At 36.7% G+C, this 17,701-nt stretch overlaps 1 protein-coding gene across 1 annotated transcript in view; it reads right to left on the reverse strand.

The window, feature by feature from the left end:
* The window catches only part of Elp2 (elongator acetyltransferase complex subunit 2), a 45,337-nt gene that overhangs the window by 17,275 nt on the left and 10,361 nt on the right, over positions 1 to 17,701 (reverse strand). The window contains exons 4-16 of the mRNA XM_010638039.3: positions 16,090 to 16,246; positions 15,465 to 15,542; positions 13,564 to 13,628; positions 12,810 to 12,876; positions 11,992 to 12,126; positions 10,952 to 11,047; positions 8,605 to 8,705; positions 8,283 to 8,414; positions 5,433 to 5,582; positions 4,287 to 4,475; positions 1,132 to 1,201; positions 530 to 625; positions 335 to 392 (exon numbers count right to left, since the gene is read on the reverse strand). Of these exons, the coding sequence (XP_010636341.1) occupies positions 335 to 392; positions 530 to 625; positions 1,132 to 1,201; positions 4,287 to 4,475; positions 5,433 to 5,582; positions 8,283 to 8,414; positions 8,605 to 8,705; positions 10,952 to 11,047; positions 11,992 to 12,126; positions 12,810 to 12,876; positions 13,564 to 13,628; positions 15,465 to 15,542; positions 16,090 to 16,246 (1,394 nt within the window). The remainder of the gene's footprint in view (positions 1 to 334; positions 393 to 529; positions 626 to 1,131; positions 1,202 to 4,286; positions 4,476 to 5,432; positions 5,583 to 8,282; positions 8,415 to 8,604; positions 8,706 to 10,951; positions 11,048 to 11,991; positions 12,127 to 12,809; positions 12,877 to 13,563; positions 13,629 to 15,464; positions 15,543 to 16,089; positions 16,247 to 17,701) is intronic.

The following is a 17,701-nucleotide window of genomic DNA, read 5'->3' on the forward strand; positions in this document are numbered from 1 at the left end:
TCATCCCTCATCCCTTTGAAGGGCCACTACAAAGATCTGGAAAGCAGGAAGAAAATGTAGGCAAGAGGAGGGCAAAGCACCAAAATCAAATTGAAGCAGGATGTGGTGGTGTGGTGGTGCATGTCTATAGCCCCAGCACTGAGGAGGCTGAGGCAGGAGAATCGTTAAAAGTTTGAGGCCAGCCTGGGCTGCATAGTGAGTTCAAGGCCTGCCTGAACTACATAGTGAAACCTTGTCTCAGAAAAACAAAAATATGAGCAAATGAAAAAAAAATCAAGTTGCTGGGAGTCACATATTATAATAGAATCAGACCAAGGAGCATAATTTAACTTACAGTTTTTGAACTTCAGGCCACAAAGTATTCTGCAGAAGATGATCCTCGGTGGGAGGTTCTAAAATAAATGTATAGTATTCCAATTTTTTTTACACCAAAACCAGGAAATTCTATAGCACTTATTTAGATCAGCAGTGATGTACCTTACTGTGTTTACCAGTGATTTTATTAAATCATGTTTTTATCATTTCTTACCAGTAAGCAGGGAGGACTGAAAGGCCACCTGGTGATACTCAAAACCAGTACTAGTAAATAGCTCTTGCTCATCAGCAGGCTGAGAAGCTATATCACCTAGTGAAAGAAACACACCACCATGAACAGAGCCACCATCTTTATGTCACTTATGCTGTCTCAGTACTAAGGCTGTCACCCATTAGCAAGCAGTGACATCTCAAAATGGCGTTATTTCAAAACTTTGGTTCCACAGCAAAAATTATTCTACTGTTCCAGTATTTTCCAAACAAGCTCCTAGATGCATTAATGAATTCCATAAAGATTCCTGCCATTTTTTTGACCTATCAGGTCACAAATTTTTTTAGACTATACAACACACTGTCAAGGTTGTCCACATTCACGTGTGGATGTAGTGTTCTAGAAAACACTTTGTGAAAGCTGTACCTACTTTAATGTTCTACATGTGTAAGCAGAATACTTAACCCAAAATATTTGACAGTGAAGATGTGTTGTTACTTTAAAAAAAAATCTTCACTAGCAAACATTAGGTATATCTTCTAAAGTCTATAACTAGGTTTTACATACCAATATGGGTTCAATAATTTTTCAGAAAACATTCTTACCCTGAAAGACAGCTTTATTTGATAATCCCAATGCAGGGACAGTAGCTCCTTCTGGAAGATCACTGCCTTGCTGGAATAAAAAATAACATTTATAGAAGTTTTAAAGTTACTGTTACCTCAGGTTCTGTAAAAGTCATGTTCATAAATGCTGAGAAACTGCTTCAAGACCCCCTTGCGTGGACATCTTCTCACTGTTCCACTTCCTGAACCAAGAGATGCAACACTGAGCAACCACTCTCCAACAGACAGGCCCTAACCTGTCCTCAAAGTCAGTCATCCTGTCATCCATAAGCTCCTCAAATCCTAACAGCTCAACGGTTTTCAGGTTCTCACAAGAAAGACAGTAGGCTGAAAATGGAAAGCCCAGATGTCTCACTCCAAGAAGGCCTCACAGGCATATCTTTGACAATGATCCTGCAAACACAGATGTTTCCCAGAAAGGGAGAGTCACAGTATTTTCATTAAACATATTTAAATAATTGAAAGCTATGTTTTAAAACTTGGTTAAGAGTGTCACTTGAAGAGGCAATATTCTGCAACTTAAAGCAACCAAGTTATTACATGTGAAACCATATGCTAGCCATCAAAACTGGCACAAGACCACATTCTAAGAGTGTTTCTTACAATTTAAACTTTAATACAGGGGCTGAAACTAAACACAAGCATGAGTAATGTGAGTTCAAACCACCCTAAAGAATGGCGACCTGGGACATAAGGAACTGTATACTTTATCTCTGAAACCAAGAAAAATAACAGAGTGGAAAAGAGCAATAAGCATTTCTATATGGCTATCCCCAAATTTAAGAGAGGGATCAAAGGGCCTAGGATTTAGCTCAGTGGTGCTGGCACCTGCCTTGCAAGCGCAAGGGCCAGAGGTTTGATCCCCGGTACCAAAAACAAACAAACAAAAAAATATATATATAAAAAGAGAGAGAGGGAGCAAAGGCTGGAAGAGAGCAAGAGATATTCCAGTGTACACAGCTGCTGCATGTTGGGATACAAAACTGAATGTATAGCTGGGATTGAGCCTTGCATGGAATCCCAAGAAACCACATTTCAATCCCTAGAACTGAAGAGATCCTGAATAGGACTGCCCCTCACACTCATATGCTAAACTACAAACAGGAAGTCAGTAACTACAAACAAGACTCCCTCTTCCCCAAAGACTTCCCTTTGGCTCGCATTCCCACTGTCCATTATTACTAGGAACAAGCAGAACAGAATCTTAAACAGTTTCAGTGTAATTCAGAAAGCTCATAGCATGAAGCACAACATGTATGTCAGCGAACATAGCTCAATGCTTTATTTCAAATGACTCTCACTTTCTTCTCCCGGCTATCCCAGATGGTGCTGACTTCACTTTCTTCAGTCTCCAGGCCCTCAGATAACTCTTGTCTCAAACTTCTTTTTATCATAGTCTTTGTGTGGGGGCTTCCAACAGCACCCCACAGTCTGAGATGTGCCTGCCTCCCAAGATACACTATTTGACTTTCTCCTGCCCCTCCATTTCCCTCTTCTTTCCAACACCTACTCCAAAAGTGCTGGTCACCTTTCTGCTTGCTTGCTCTCCTTCCTCCCTTCTACCTATGAAGCTCAGAACCAAATCTGTTACCCAACTGTAAGTAAAGAACTGTAATATACACCCTTCTGGGTAACATGGTGATCCTACTAAATTTCTCCTCCTTCAAAATTACTTTATAATTTCTATAACCCATGTATTTTTATGTCACTCAAAAAAAAATTTTTTTTGAGACAGGGTCTCACTATGTAGAGACTGACGTGGAACTCACTATGTAGCCCAGACTGGTCTTGAACTCACAGCGATCCTCCTGCCTCAGCCTCCCAAGTGCTGAGATTACAGACATGCGCCACGATGCCTGGGTCGCTCAAATCTTTTATAGAAAGGGGGTATAATCAAAATAAAAACTTATGGGCTGGGGATTTGGCTCAGTGGTTCCACCGCCTGCCTCATAAGCACAAGGGCCTAAATTCGATCCCCGATACCAAAAAACAACAACAATAATTAATAATAATAAAAAATAAAACAAATCTCAAGTGAAGTCCCATTAAATGCGTTCTCATTACTCTAATACAGTGACTTCTTCCTTCTATGAAACTTATTTTATCACCTAAAGATTTAGCAACTACCTGAGGTTTTGTTTTATTTGCTCTCCCAAATTTATTTTTTAAATTATTTTATTTTAATTAGTACATATCTGTAGTATATGTTTACATTTCTTGTGTGAAGTTGATTCATGTATGTAACACATCTTAATTCCTTTTTTCATCTTTCTTCTCCCCCTCCATCTTCGCATTTGAGAAAGATCTATCTCCCTACTATTATCTATCTTTCATTTTGCTCTTTATAATTTGACTCTCTCATGTAAGAGAAACTACACGATACTTAAGCTTGTGTGTCTGATTCATTTCACCTAACATTATGTATCAAGGTGCCTCCATTTTCCTACAAGTGACTCAAGGTTATCTTTCTTTATGGTGGAGCAGTATTCCATTATAAGTTTATACCACATTTTATATAGGCTGCTTCCAAGATTTAGCTATTATGAATTGTGCTGCTATAAACATGGGTACGCATGTATCATTGCAATATGACTTTAACTCTTTTAGGAAGCTAACTGTTAGGGGAAACAGCTAGGTCAAAAGGAATTTCTAGTTTTAGTTTGTTGAGGAAATCTCCATAATGATATCCACAGTGGCTGTTCTAGTTTACATTCCCACCAAGAGTGTAGAAGGGCTCCTTTTTCCCTACAGCCTCATTGCAACTGATATTATTATTACCTTGTTTCATTTTGTTAGTTCCACTGTTCTCTTATTCCCATCATACAGCAAGAAAGTAATTTCTCTGAAATGGAATGCAGCTTTTATAATTTATCTTAATCACCTAGCACAGCCCCAATATATAATATCCATGTCACAAATGAATACAACATGGCTGCTTTATAGTATTTTGGGCTCATCTGTTAAATAAAATTATTGGTTTAATACTGGTATCACTAAGTGCTACAGTGCAACACAAAAATTTGTCAAGCCAATAATGAATGATGACTGTTGAGCATTTGTAGGCTCACACAAAAAAATTTAGAATTTAAAACAAAATGACTTGATTTAAGAAAAGCATTTAGAGAAATACTCACATCACAAAGCACATGACTCACTGACTGTCCTGAAATGGCACAAAAATTTTCCACAAAATTCCGAGGTGCAGAAAAGACTCTAAGAACCTTTTCATCTGCTCCAGACACAAACTGAAACCGATTAATCATTGTCAAACATTTCAGGTCATATCCATGTATCTGAGGCCTTGCAATTTCATGCCAAGTCACCTGGGCAATAAAATAAAATAAAAATGACCACATTTCAAAAGCTGGTTCTTATCAATAAGCTAAATATGAAATACAAAATTTACTATGCTACAGAACTATGACCATGGAAAAGATTCATCCACAAATAAATTTTTAACTATTGATAAAACAAGAGCCACAGAAAAACATTACAAATGATCTGATTTGTTTTTTAGTTGGTTATGGATGTTACTCAAAGAGATCTGTCATGTGCTACTGAGACAGTAATGTCACTGACAAACTTCCTCAGCTCTCAGACTGATCTCTGGTCAGTTTCATGAACTTCTGTCAGAAATTACAGCTGAGGAAACTCATTTTTCCTTACCACAGAGCAGTTCAATGGCTTATTAGCGGTAAAGTTTATGGCCAAGACTGAAAATGTTCTTGAACAGAACTGCTCTCTATTATTATTTAACATTATATGACTTTAGAAATTGGCTTTTACTACAAACTTGAAGTTTCCAAAATTTGGCTGAGCAAGGTGGCACATGCTGTAATCCTAATATTTGGGAGGCTGAGGTAAGAATCTCTATGAGTTCAAGGCCAGCCTGGGCTACAGAGTGACTTCAAGGCCAGCCTGAAATACAAAGGGAGACCCTGCCTCAAAAAAAAAAAAATAGATAAAATACACACATACATACATACATACATTGCAGAGAGCAGATATATGTCTAAGTTTTAAAGAAAATGCAAAACTATTTTCCAGAGTGGCTGGATCATTTTGCATTCCCACTAGCAAAGTATCTAAATTTTAGTCACTCTGTATCCTTACCAGTACTTGTTACTATCAGTGTTTTTTTCACTTCAGCAAAATTGAGTAATTATAGTAGTATCTCATTATTGTTTTAATTTCATTTTACCAATGACAATGTTAGCTCACTTTGCATGGGTTCATGGAAGTGTTTTTAAGTGGATTAGTCAAGTAAGAAGACATTTTACCTGTGACTGGTCTTTTCTTTTCCATGGAGCAAAAAGTCGAGTTGTCTGATCAGTAGAAACAGTGATGATAAATTCTCCTTCTGGATCCCACACTAGATCTTGGACACCATCAAAATGTCCTGAAATGACAATCTCTGGAGTCCACTCTCTCTGCAATGAAAGTGCTCATGACGTGTATCAAGATAATAAAAAACCACCACTACTCAAAGTAAAGCAAAAAAGAAAGAGGAAACGAAAGCCCCTGGCAACATGAAACACTAAGTATTACAAGAGAGGATGGTGGAGGCCGGGGATTTAGCTCAGTGGTTCTGCTACCTGCCTTGCAAGCACAAGGACCTGAGTTTGATCCCTGGTACCAAAAAAAAAAAAAAAAAAAAAAAAAAAACAAGAGGAAATAATATGATTTGCTTCCCAATTAACCATGTAAGAACTGAGGTGTACCCTCTGAATAGTAACCTTTCCCCATCATTAATTCCCTCTATTCCAGCACAGACTCAACTTCATCCTTCTTAAATAACTCTTCTGTAAAACAGGTACAATGACATCTACCTCAGAAGGCATCAAGAGGATTAAACAAATTCATATTTGTAATGTATGCAGAATAATAATGGCATATATATTGTACTCTGTATTTGTTTAAGTAAATAAAAGAAAAAAGAATTACAGGCATGATGGCACAAATCTGTAGTTCCAGCTACTTGGGGCAATAAGGCAGACGATCACAAGTTCAAGCCCAGCCTGCACAACTCAGTGAGACCTTGTTCCAAAAATGAAAAACAGCTGGGCATGGTGGCACATGCCTATACTCCTAGCACTTGAGAGGCAGAGGTAGGAGCATTGCGCTAAGTTCGACGCATGGGCTACATATAGTGAGTCTGAGGCCAGCCTGAACTACATAGCCAGACCCTGTGTCAAGAAGTCAAAATACCAAAAAAAAAAAAAAAGGCTGGAGTTTGTAGCTGCACAGTACAGTACTTGCCTAGCATTTGTGAAGCCCTAGATTTCAACTTCAGTATTATGGGGGGTAGGGGAAAATATTATGTAAAATGAGTCAGTAGATCTGAGTGTGGCTTTCTTTTTTAAGTTAAAGGAGTTACGGGTATAGAGGAAAGAGACAAACCAAACTTAGTTGGTTCACCTACTGAGAAACTTGCAATAACAACCACATAAACAATGACAACAAAATATAGTGTATCATATGCTTGGTCCACAGTCTTTTTAAATAATCTCAAGTGGTAGTAAAATTTGACCACAGGGAAAAAAATATTTATGTAAATAACTGAAAGGTCATTCAAAGCCAAGTCTGATAAATATAATATAGTCAGTAATTATCTTATTTCTCATTTTAAAAAAAGGCTGTGACAAAGAAATTATATTAGTTTTTCTGTGACCTCAAAAGTGTGAAGTCAGCACTAATTGGAGTTTATAAAAATTCTGGGCAGCCAGGTGTGGTGGTGCACGTCTATAATACCTGCACTTGGGAGGCTGAGGCAGGAGGATCGCTGTGAGTTCGAGACCAGCCTGGGCTACACAGTGAATTCCAGGTCAGTCTCAACTACAGAGTGAGACCCTGTCTCAAAAAGCCAAAAAAAAAAAAAAAATCTGGGCAATGGATAGCACTTCTGAATTAACCACACCATTTTCTACAGAAACAGTACTAAATAGCAGTGCTTATTTGTTCTTAAAAGTCACTTAGGTGGGGATGTAGCTCAGGAGTAGAGCATATGCCTAGCTTGTGTGAGCCCTAGAGTTCAATCTCCAGTAGGGAAAAAAGAAAAGAAAGCAGTATACTGTATCACAGATTGAGGGATTGCGTGTGAGATGCTGATAGTGGGCAAAGCACTACATACATCGGGTCAGGGGGACGTGGGAACTCTACTTACTGCTCACCTTTGCTGTTAATCTAAAACCGCTCAAAATAGGAATCCCATTTCAAAAGCAAATCATCCTCAATACTTGATAAGTCAAATTATAAGGGCAAGTACAGTTTTCTGGTTTGGATTTCTCCTTAACAATCCAATGCTTTTTTTTTTTCCTCTGTGAGTGCCCTCAGTTAAGAAAATAAAATTTATCTTAAAAAAAAAATTTCTTACCTTATCAGTTTCAGAGCTTTTAATAGTCAAAACAATCCTAAAGGTCAACTCCAAAAGGAGGGAAAGAGTAAATCCCTTCATAAATTAAGAAGTCAAAACCCCGTGGATGACAAAACTAATACAAAACTCACAAAGTAAAAGTTATGCAAATCATGAAGTTTTTCTCTAAGGGAAGCTAAGAGATGGATGTTCAGAACATGTTTAGTCATATTTCACTCATTTTCTTAGTTAAGATACCAAAATTAATGTATCAGGTACAGAACATACCAGGCTCTATTTTTCATGTACACAATATTTTCCCCCTTTGGTGGTAGTGCTAGAGATAAACCAAGTGCCTCACACAAAGTTAGGCAAGCACTCTACTACTCAGCTACATTCTAGCCCTCTCAATATACCCATTTACACTTGCAGTACCTCATCAATGTTGTACATACCTGTACTTTTCTTTGTAAAAAAGTATGTGTTTCTTATCTAGTATGAACACAATGCACTGTGTATAAAAATAAATGTTGTGTGGCCAGAGATTTAGCTCAGTGGCACTGCACCTGCCTTGAAAGCACAATGTCCTCCAAAAAATTAAAAAAAAAAAACAAAGAAAAAAACACAAGGTCCTGAGTTCAATCCTGGTACCCCCCCAAAAAAAAAGTCACTTAAATGCTTTAACTATCATTTTTTAGAGTGTTATAAGTAAACCCTACTTAGGTTTCATCTAGGATTCACTCTGTGATTAGAAAAGGTTTAAAAGTGCTTTTCTTACTGGGTTGACTGTACTCTGTTTCCAAAGGTGCAGTGCTCCGTGAAAAGCATGGGCGATGATCATGGAGCCATCCTCACTGAATTGGCAATCATAAAATCCCAGAGTATTTCCACCTACTTCACCTACTCGAACCTATATAGTAACAGACAAAAAATAAATCTCAAGCAATCGTCCCATTTCTGGGATGGATTCCAGAGATTAAGTTTCAACTCATCCAATGTATACAAAGTATAAAAATTTACAGCTCTTGAAGTACAGATTCAAGATTAAGTATTCAGTTTATAAAGTCCAATTTCTTCTTCCTTAAATATCTACATTTTACCTTTTCTAGCCAAACACCTGATTCTTCATGTGGAGCCCAGAGAATCATGGTTTTATCCATTGAGGCGGACAACAATCTCACTGGCTGCTGCAGAACACCATCTAAATAATAAAAACTAATGCTTTTAGATGATAAACAGGCACCATTTTTGTAGCTTATCAGAAAAAAACAACAATAGAGATACTGTACTGCACAAATGTTCACTGGAGCATTGTTTATAATGCCAAAATCTGCAAACAGTATAGGAAAAGAACAGTTAAAGTTACTTTATATGAACAGTCATAGTTACTTTCAGGTATTATACTATAATTATAGTATAACAGTATAGTATAGTGTAGTATAATATAGTTATAGTATAATAAAAATAATTACAACATGAATCAAAATGGATAAATCTCCAAAATGTTAAACTAAAAATATTGTAAAAGATAAATACATATTGATAGCAAGTTTTAATAGCTCTAAAACAGTATGATGATAGCAAAATAATACACAATAAAAATATGCATGGGAATGATATGCACTATTTCATACTATAGCTGTCTTACAGAAGGATGCTTTGGAAAAGGTCAAAACAACATACAAAAGTTCTCCATATCTATAATATCTACTTTTTATTAAACAATGGAAAATTTGTCTGCTACCTCTCTAATCCTGATTTCTCTTGGAAGGCCAGATAAAAAGTTTAGTTTCAGCTTTAGTGAGGTAGAATTTTAAAATGGTGATCATTTTGATATTTAGTATGGTCTGCTGGGCCCTGGTATAAATGCTTAGTCCAAAATAATGGCCTCTTCTTATTTTTATTTCACAGTGAAAATATTTTAAATTTTTAGTAAAAATGAAATTGAGGTTTCTTTCTGGTTTTTTTGTTTGTTTGTTTGTTTTTTTTTTTCAGCTTTAGTGAGGTAGAATTTTAAAATGGTGATCATTTTGATATTTAGTATGGTCTGCTGGGCCCTGGTATAAATGCTTAGTCCAAAATAATGGCCTCTTCTTATTTTTATTTCACAGTGAAAATATTTTAAATTTTTAGTAAAAATGAAATTGAGGTTTCTTTCTGGTTTTTTTGTTTGTTTGTTTGTTTTTTTTTTTTTTTTTGGACAGGGTCTCACTATGTAGTTGAGAATGACCTGGAACTCACTATGTAGCCCAGGCTGGTCTCGAACTCACAGCAATCCTCCTGCCTCAGCCTCCCGAGGGCTGGGATTACAGGCGTGCACCACCACGCCTGGCTCTTTCTGGTTTTTAAATTAAACACAAGCTAGCTCTACGGTCACACAGCTAGCTGGTTCTACGGTGCAGAGATAAAGCAGTAACTCCCAGTACAGCGTAGGTGCTGATACCTGTTTTAACTGGAAATAAAGGACTTGGGCTGGAAAAATGGAGGTGTTATGGATGGGAAAGGAAGAAGCCATGAGGCAAGGACAGATGGGATGATTCAGAGTTGGCCCATAAAGAGAGAATAATTATAACCATAGCAAATATGATATAAGTAAGAGCTGACTGGTCATTACCTGAGCATTAATTACCACAGTTCCTTTTTTTAAAAGAAGGGGTTGGGGGAAGAACATGAGGCTCCATCTTACTCAGCTGTACTGTCAGCACCACCTTAGGCATAATAAAACCACCATTTCTTGCCAGGTGTGGTGGCACACTTCTGTAATCTCAGCATTAGGAAGGCTGAGGCAGGAGGATTACTTGAGAGTTTTGAGGCCAGCGTGGGCTACATAGTGAGTTCAAGGACAGCCTGGACTAGTAGTGAGACCCTATCTCAAAAAATGAAACAAAACAAAGCAAAGCCAAACTAAACCTAGTGCTCCATAATTGGAGGTTAAGGGTGAAACAAAAGAGTTCAGTGAAGCTGACTTGAAAGTCAGTTTTTTTGAGCCAGGTATGGTGGCACACATCTATAATTCTACCACTGTAGGAGGCTGGGGCAGAAGGATTGCAAGTTGACCTCAGCCTGGGCAACTTAACTGTTTCAAAAATTTTAAAATGGTTGGGAATGTACCTCAGTGAAAAGGTTCTAGGTTCAATCCCCCAATACCACAAAATTTTTAAAAAGTCAGTTTTTCAATGACTACTTAGAAATTTTTAAGAGACAAAGATCATAGAGCATGAGATAGTTTGGGCATCATAGCAAGAATCATACTTTGCCCACTTAATAATGCAATTTTCAATGGAACTGAGTATCCAGCACACCAGGAAAGAACTTTACCTTCTACCAATTTGAAAGTGTCTTATATTTGAGATTTCTAATTACACTCCAAAAAATACTCCAGCTAGTCAGCTTAAAATACTGTACAATTCAACTGAAATAAAGGATTATGGTTATTTTTTCCCTCACCTTTGTAAAATGAAGGTTGCCAATGAACTGCATTCACCCAGTTTTCATGACCAGCCAACACAGTCTCCAGAGTAACTGCACAGGTTACTTTACTACCTACAACAAAAGCAATGAAGGTATTCTTTCCTCAAAGCGACAATTGTATAACCACATTAGTTGTACAATTATATCACAAAAATCAGAACAAAACACAATCACTGAGATTTAACAAAGATAACATGCATTTTAAACTTCATAATCTCACCCACTGTTTAAAATTATATGAACAAAAGTTCTAAAGATAAATTTCTCTATAGTTTCCCCCACCTGGTCATAAATATTAAAAAAATTTTTTAAGTTTCTGAAGTTGTTATACTTCACAAACATATGTTATTGTATTCATATGTAGATAGCTTTGACTCAACAGTACCACAAAAATATGAAAAGTACTTGGGTTCAGCGACTTACAATTTTGTTATATCACTTCCTGGTTTTCCCCATTAAACTTTATTACCAAAATCTCAACTCTAATGGGCTTTAAAACCAAGAAGAGTAATAAATAACTATGTGAATGACATTTACTGAGAACTAACTTCATAACTCAGATACGCATACAAAACACATCCAAAAATATGTCATCTAAGTACTACATCCCAACAAGATCTACCATGCAGAAATTGTTTTAATGCTAGACAATAGGAAAACTAGAATTGCATATGCTATTCAAATACAGGGATTCAGCTTGTCTCTTTTCTTTTTCTTTCTTTTTTTATTTTTGCAGCACTGGGGATCAAACTCAGGACCTTGAGTTTGCAAGGCAGGCATGGTGCCACTGAGCTAAATCCCTGGCCCAACTTCAGCTTCTCTCTTATATACCGGCAAAAGTATGGAGGGAAAATTCACACTGGTTCTTTAGGTCGTCCTATCCCAAAACTCAAAATTTAGTAACATTTTATAAATTCATTTGACATTTTCATAAATAGAAATATATAGAATCTGACATTTCTGAAAAACTAAATTTCACAAGACCTAATAATTTTACATCAAATATTTTCAGTTACCTCCATTTGCTATGGTAAAAGTATTTTCCTTCAGTCTTATATTATCTTGCATTTCTGAAAATTTCGATTTTATATAAAGCCTCCATATTCTTATCAGGCAATCTTGTGAACAGCTTGCCAGGAAAAGATCTTTACCTAAATTAAGAAAAAATTCTATTATTTTTAAAACATTATATTCTTAAAAGTTTTGTAGAAGACTTTCTCCTTTCAGTATGTACATTTCTAGACTTCCCGAAAAAACAAAACAAAACAACTTTTACTTGCTTACCCTTCAGTCATTTGACCAACATTCTTTTTTATTTTTTTGGTACCAGGAATCAAACTCATGACCTTGAGCTTGCAAGGCAGGCGTGGTGCCACTAAGCTAAATCCCTGGCTCATGACCTACATTCATTTTTAATAACATTATGTACACTACTAACATACTTTCCTACAGATAGTCTACTAAATTCTGCAAAGAACTTTTCAAGAATGTCTGCATACAGCCAGACAGCTGGTATCATTTTGTAAATATCAATTTGTTTCATCCTCAATTTATAGTTAATTGTTAAGAGAAAGTTAAGTATCTTTTCTTTTCTTCTTCTTTTTTTTTTTTCATTATTTTTGGTACAGGGATTGAACTCAGGATCTTGCGCTTGTGAGGCAGGCGCGATGCCACTGAGCTAGATCCCCGGCCCCAAGTATCTTCTTTTCTAATTGGGACAGTGAAAAGGTATTACACAAAGAAAACTTAAAAATTAAAACATAAGAGGCTGCTTTCTAAGAAGTTACCTATACTTGCTCCCATCATCTGTATGTTAGCAAAATTTCATACTAACCAAAGGCTGCCCATTCCACACCTCTTATCCAATCCTCATGTCCACGGAGAAAAAGTACTTTCTGAAACTAGTAAGATATCAAAATTCATGGGTATTAATGTAAGAATTTAACATTTTTTCGTGCATATTAATGACTTACTTGGTCTCAGTCAATTCTACATCATTTTTCCTAAAAACATTACCTAATCAAGACATAGGCTACAACACTCTTTTAGCAACAAAACTCATCATGCAATATCTAAATCATTAATTAAGCAACAGAATACATATAATAGTCTGTAGTACTCAAATGATTTAAATGTTTACAAGACTAAAGCTCAGAGATTGGTACTATAGTTCATGACCAAGGCCCTAGGTTCAATCCCCCTCCTAACACCAAAAAAAAAAGATTAAAGCGCAGAAGGACAAATACATTCTACCAGCATGCCTCACTATAGGTATGTTAAACCTCACTTGAAACATTTAACACACACACACACACACACACACACACACACACATTCCTTCTCTTTTTCCCACACACCATGACTTATTTCTCCCTACCAACTCTTGGCCTAGTAGTCAAGGCCGCAGTTACTGGATATACAGAGAGTAAAAGACCACCTAACATAGGGTTATCAAAAAAGACTTCCTTATTAGACTATTTGGGTTTGAATAACAACATTCCTTAAATAAATAATTAAAAATAGTCTGTATTAAGATATATCACTAAGCAGAACACTATTTTAATCTTAAGATAAAAACCATTAATTACCTGATTATTTTGTTGCACAAATAAGTGAATTTTGCAGTCATCATCACCACAGGCTAATATTGGTACTGTAAGGGGGAAAATTAAGCATCACTGTAAGTACTCCACCGTAAGTATGATCCCCTATGTAGATTCTAAGCTGAGGTGATGAACTCAAGACTTCTATTTCCCACATCACTGAACACATGAATTGAAGATGCTCAATAGATGTCTCCAAGATCTGCGTATGGTGGTAAATGCCCGTGAGCCAAGCCATTCAGCAGGCTGAGGCAGAAAGATTACAAGGCCATCCTGAACAATTCAGCCAGACTCTGTCTCAACGTAAGAGTAAAGAAAAGGGCTGGGGATGTACCTCAGTGTTAGAGGACTTGTCTGGTATGCATGGGGCCCCAGGTTTAATCCCCAGTACTGCAAAGCACAATACATAAAAAGTCTCCAAGAATAAAACGGACACTCTAAAACATTCTGTTCAGTTGTTACTTGGTAAATATTAACTATCATATCACTGAGATAATTAGTATCTTTGTTCTATTTCATTTATGATAGAAGGAATAAAAAGAAGCTCAAGAGCAAGCAGGGCAGAAGATTTTCACCACATCTGCCAAAAGATGAATATGAAAAGTTGTAAGCCCAACTGAATAAATCTGAGTTATTGGAAGCCTAGCATCATAGCTGCTATACAATGATTTATGAGTACATGTGTGACTTGAAGACTGTATATTTTGAGAACAAATTCAACACTGAGACAAAATAAAAGCATGCAATTAAGCATGCAGCTAAAAAGCTATGAAAGGAGTGATTATAAGCTTTCTTTAGTAAGATAAAAAAACGAATTCACATTACCAAAGGATGGCTCTAACGAATCTGAAGTAAAACAAAATAAGAACTCAGAAGAAAATGTCCTGCTACTACTAAATGTGTTTTTCCAAGATTTTAAGTCAACTAAAAACAACAACAACAATAATAGCTAGTCACTTGTTCTTAATGTCAGTGGAAAGAAATGAGATTCTGTGTTATTAAACCAGAGGGTTTGCAGCTACTCCTCTTGGGAACCTTTGCACAAAATGGAAGCTACACATGAAATCATGGAGGCAGTTTCTGCTGCAAATGGCAAGAGAGGTAGGTGCTTCCAGGACCTGCCTCTTGCCACCAACATGTCTTCCAGGTAACAAAGGAGGGAAAGAGAATTACTTCATATTAGCTATCATCTTCATGGAAGATAAAGGAAAGATAAAGCCAGGTGTGGTGATGCATGCCTGTGATCCCAGCACCCTAGGAGGCTGAAGCAGGGAGATCCCTTCACAGTCTGAGACCAACTGTGGTAAGCTACATAGTGAGTTTAAGCCCACCCTGAACTGTGTAGTGAGAGGAGACCCTTTTTCAAAACAAACAAAACAAGATAGGCACAGATGGAGTGCAGAGACAAAAAGGAACATTTTTATCTTGACAGTAATGTTCACAAGGACCATCTTCAGTAATTTTCAATTTATTCCAAACCTTCACCTTCTAATTAGGTATTCCCTAAATTATATCTATATACATTCACAATCTACTTCACAAATAGCAGCACCAATCTTGAGTATAAGTTAATCAAGTTTTGAACACCTACCAAAATTCCTAGTAGTCTCTCCTTATACTCATGTTCTATATATTTAGACCATTTGAATATTGTAACACAAATGTTATCCACATCTGAACTTGTTTCATGAATGTATTTAGATGCAGGGTTAGGTATAGCTCAGTAGTAAAGCGTTTGCATAGCACACGTGAGACTCTTTGTTCCATCCCCAGCATCACAAAAAATAACCAAAAAAATCTAAATACAAAACTAAGACACATTTCTTTTAAGTTCTGGGCATGTGGAGATATGCACATACTGTATATACACTTAGCAGGATACTCACCATCAGTATTAGGCAAAAAGAATAAGGACAGAGCCAGAGCAAATCCATTTCCAAAGGTCAAGGTTTGAAGGCATGTTACTAAGAAACAACAAAAAACACCATGAACAACCCTCTCTGAGCTTACCTACCTAGAGTATTTGGGAAGAATTATCACAGGCCTGGGTGTAAGCAGGTAGATGACAAAGGTCAATCCTGAGGCCACACTGGTTATATAAAATTAATGGCCAAATTTCAACATTTCAGAGAACAAAATGACTTATATGAAAAGGCTTCAAATAAATTTATATTGTCAAACAGTTTGATATAGATGAATTTTGAGAAAGTATTAAAAAAAACCCAAACATTTAAAAACTACTTGAAAATCATGCATGGTGGCACAAGCCTGTAATCCCTACACTCAGGAGGCAAAGGCAGGAGTATGGCCATGAGTTTAAGATCAGCCTGGGATACACAGTGAGTTCAGGGCCAGCCTGAACCACATAGTGAGACCCTGTCTGAAAAAACAAAAAATAAAAAAACAAAACAAAGTTACCTACAAGTTTGGAAAAATCACATACATGTATTTTCTAGCTGTCATTCAATAATTACTATTTCATTTATCTGGATTTGATGCATCCCAACTTACCTTCTGAACCCTTTTTAGACCAGAATCGGACGGTAGAATCTGAAGATGCAGAGACTACCAGTGAGTGTAATGCACCATCCGATGCCGTCCTCTGGTAAACAGCACGCACCACGTAAACAGGTCCTTCATGGCCTTGGAGATGGATGGCTTTTAAAAGCTGAATCAGAAAGAATGACAAAAGCAGTTACCCCAGTTTTACCTTATTTAGTGGGACTCACAGGATTAAATGTGTAGTCAAAGCCTATCTCAAAAACAAAAAGGGCTGGGCATATAGCTCAGTGGAAGGCCTGGAGTTCCACCCACTAAATAAATAAACGAATAAATAAATACATAACTAGCTAGCTTGACAGCCCTCCCCACTACAAACAATACCTGACCTACCAACAGGTTCTCTAAATTGAAGAGAATGAAAACTTTCAAGGCTGTCTGACCTTATTAATAGAATGTGCATTCTTTGACACAGCAAAGAATCTAGAGAATAGCATTAGTGTCACAAATATAAAAGACAAAAGAATTATCTTTACCATATACTGTTTATAATAATGAAAAATCACAATTGACCTAAAATTTTTAATAGGGAAATGATGAAATAAATTATTTACATTGAAGCCATAAAAAGGATAATATACTACACTCGATCTTAGCCAAAAGGCCAAGAAGTGATTAAAAAAGGATAATATAAATAAATAAATGCCTACTGCTATGAAAAGATGTCCACGACACTGACATTTTTTAAGATAGGCCAATTTTATGGAATGCTCTTCCTTTTGGAGTAGTCTGATGTTTCCTTGTGAAGAGATTCAGAATATACATTCTGGCAGCATTATTACATTGTTCCAATTTTAGTTAAGTTAGCCTTGTTATCTTACAAGGTAGTGTCTACAGGGTTTTTTCACTGTGTAGTTAATATTTTGCTTGGTGATAATATCCGAGCACACTTTGGGATTGAGTAGTTTATTCCCTATCAAACTCTTACCAAGTACTTTTAGCACCCAATTGTGATACTTGTTTAAATCAAGTATGGCTCTAAAATAGAAAAATAGAACACAGAAATTCCATTTGCTTATCAAATCTATCAGCTCACCAGATACTGAATATTCCCTCTGGCATCTTTCCACTCTTCCTTTGGGTCTTTGTTTTGTTTTGTTTTTTGTAGTGCTGAAGGTAGAACTAGGTAAATGCTCTTCCACTGAGTGACACCCCCAACCCAGGCCTATTCTTTATGAGTTTCTTTCAAATGTGTGAGATTCCATTATTACTTTAAGAGATCTCTTACACATACTGTCATCTGCTGAATACAAGTGTTCTCTAAATGCCTCCTGAATTGTCTTCCCAATTACTTAAGCAGAACCCTGCAACTCAAGTAGCTAATACTCATGAAAAAGGGTCTGTACACAAACTTCCTTTAATCATTAACTTTTGACTTATTTGAAAAAATATTTTTAAAAGACTCACACAATATAATTTCAGCCAGGCATGATGACATATACCTGCAATCACCTGGCACTCAGGAGGCTGATGCAATAGGATTGCAGTGAGTTCAAAGCCAGCTTAGGCTACATAGTTAAGATGAAGACAAGGCTACACTACATGGGGGGGTGGGGGAAGAAAG

Source organism: Fukomys damarensis, unplaced genomic scaffold, assembly GCF_012274545.1.
Source record: "Fukomys damarensis isolate Sample0158 unplaced genomic scaffold, DMR_v1.0_HiC HiC_scaffold_30, whole genome shotgun sequence".
NCBI lineage: Eukaryota > Metazoa > Chordata > Mammalia > Rodentia > Bathyergidae > Fukomys > Fukomys damarensis.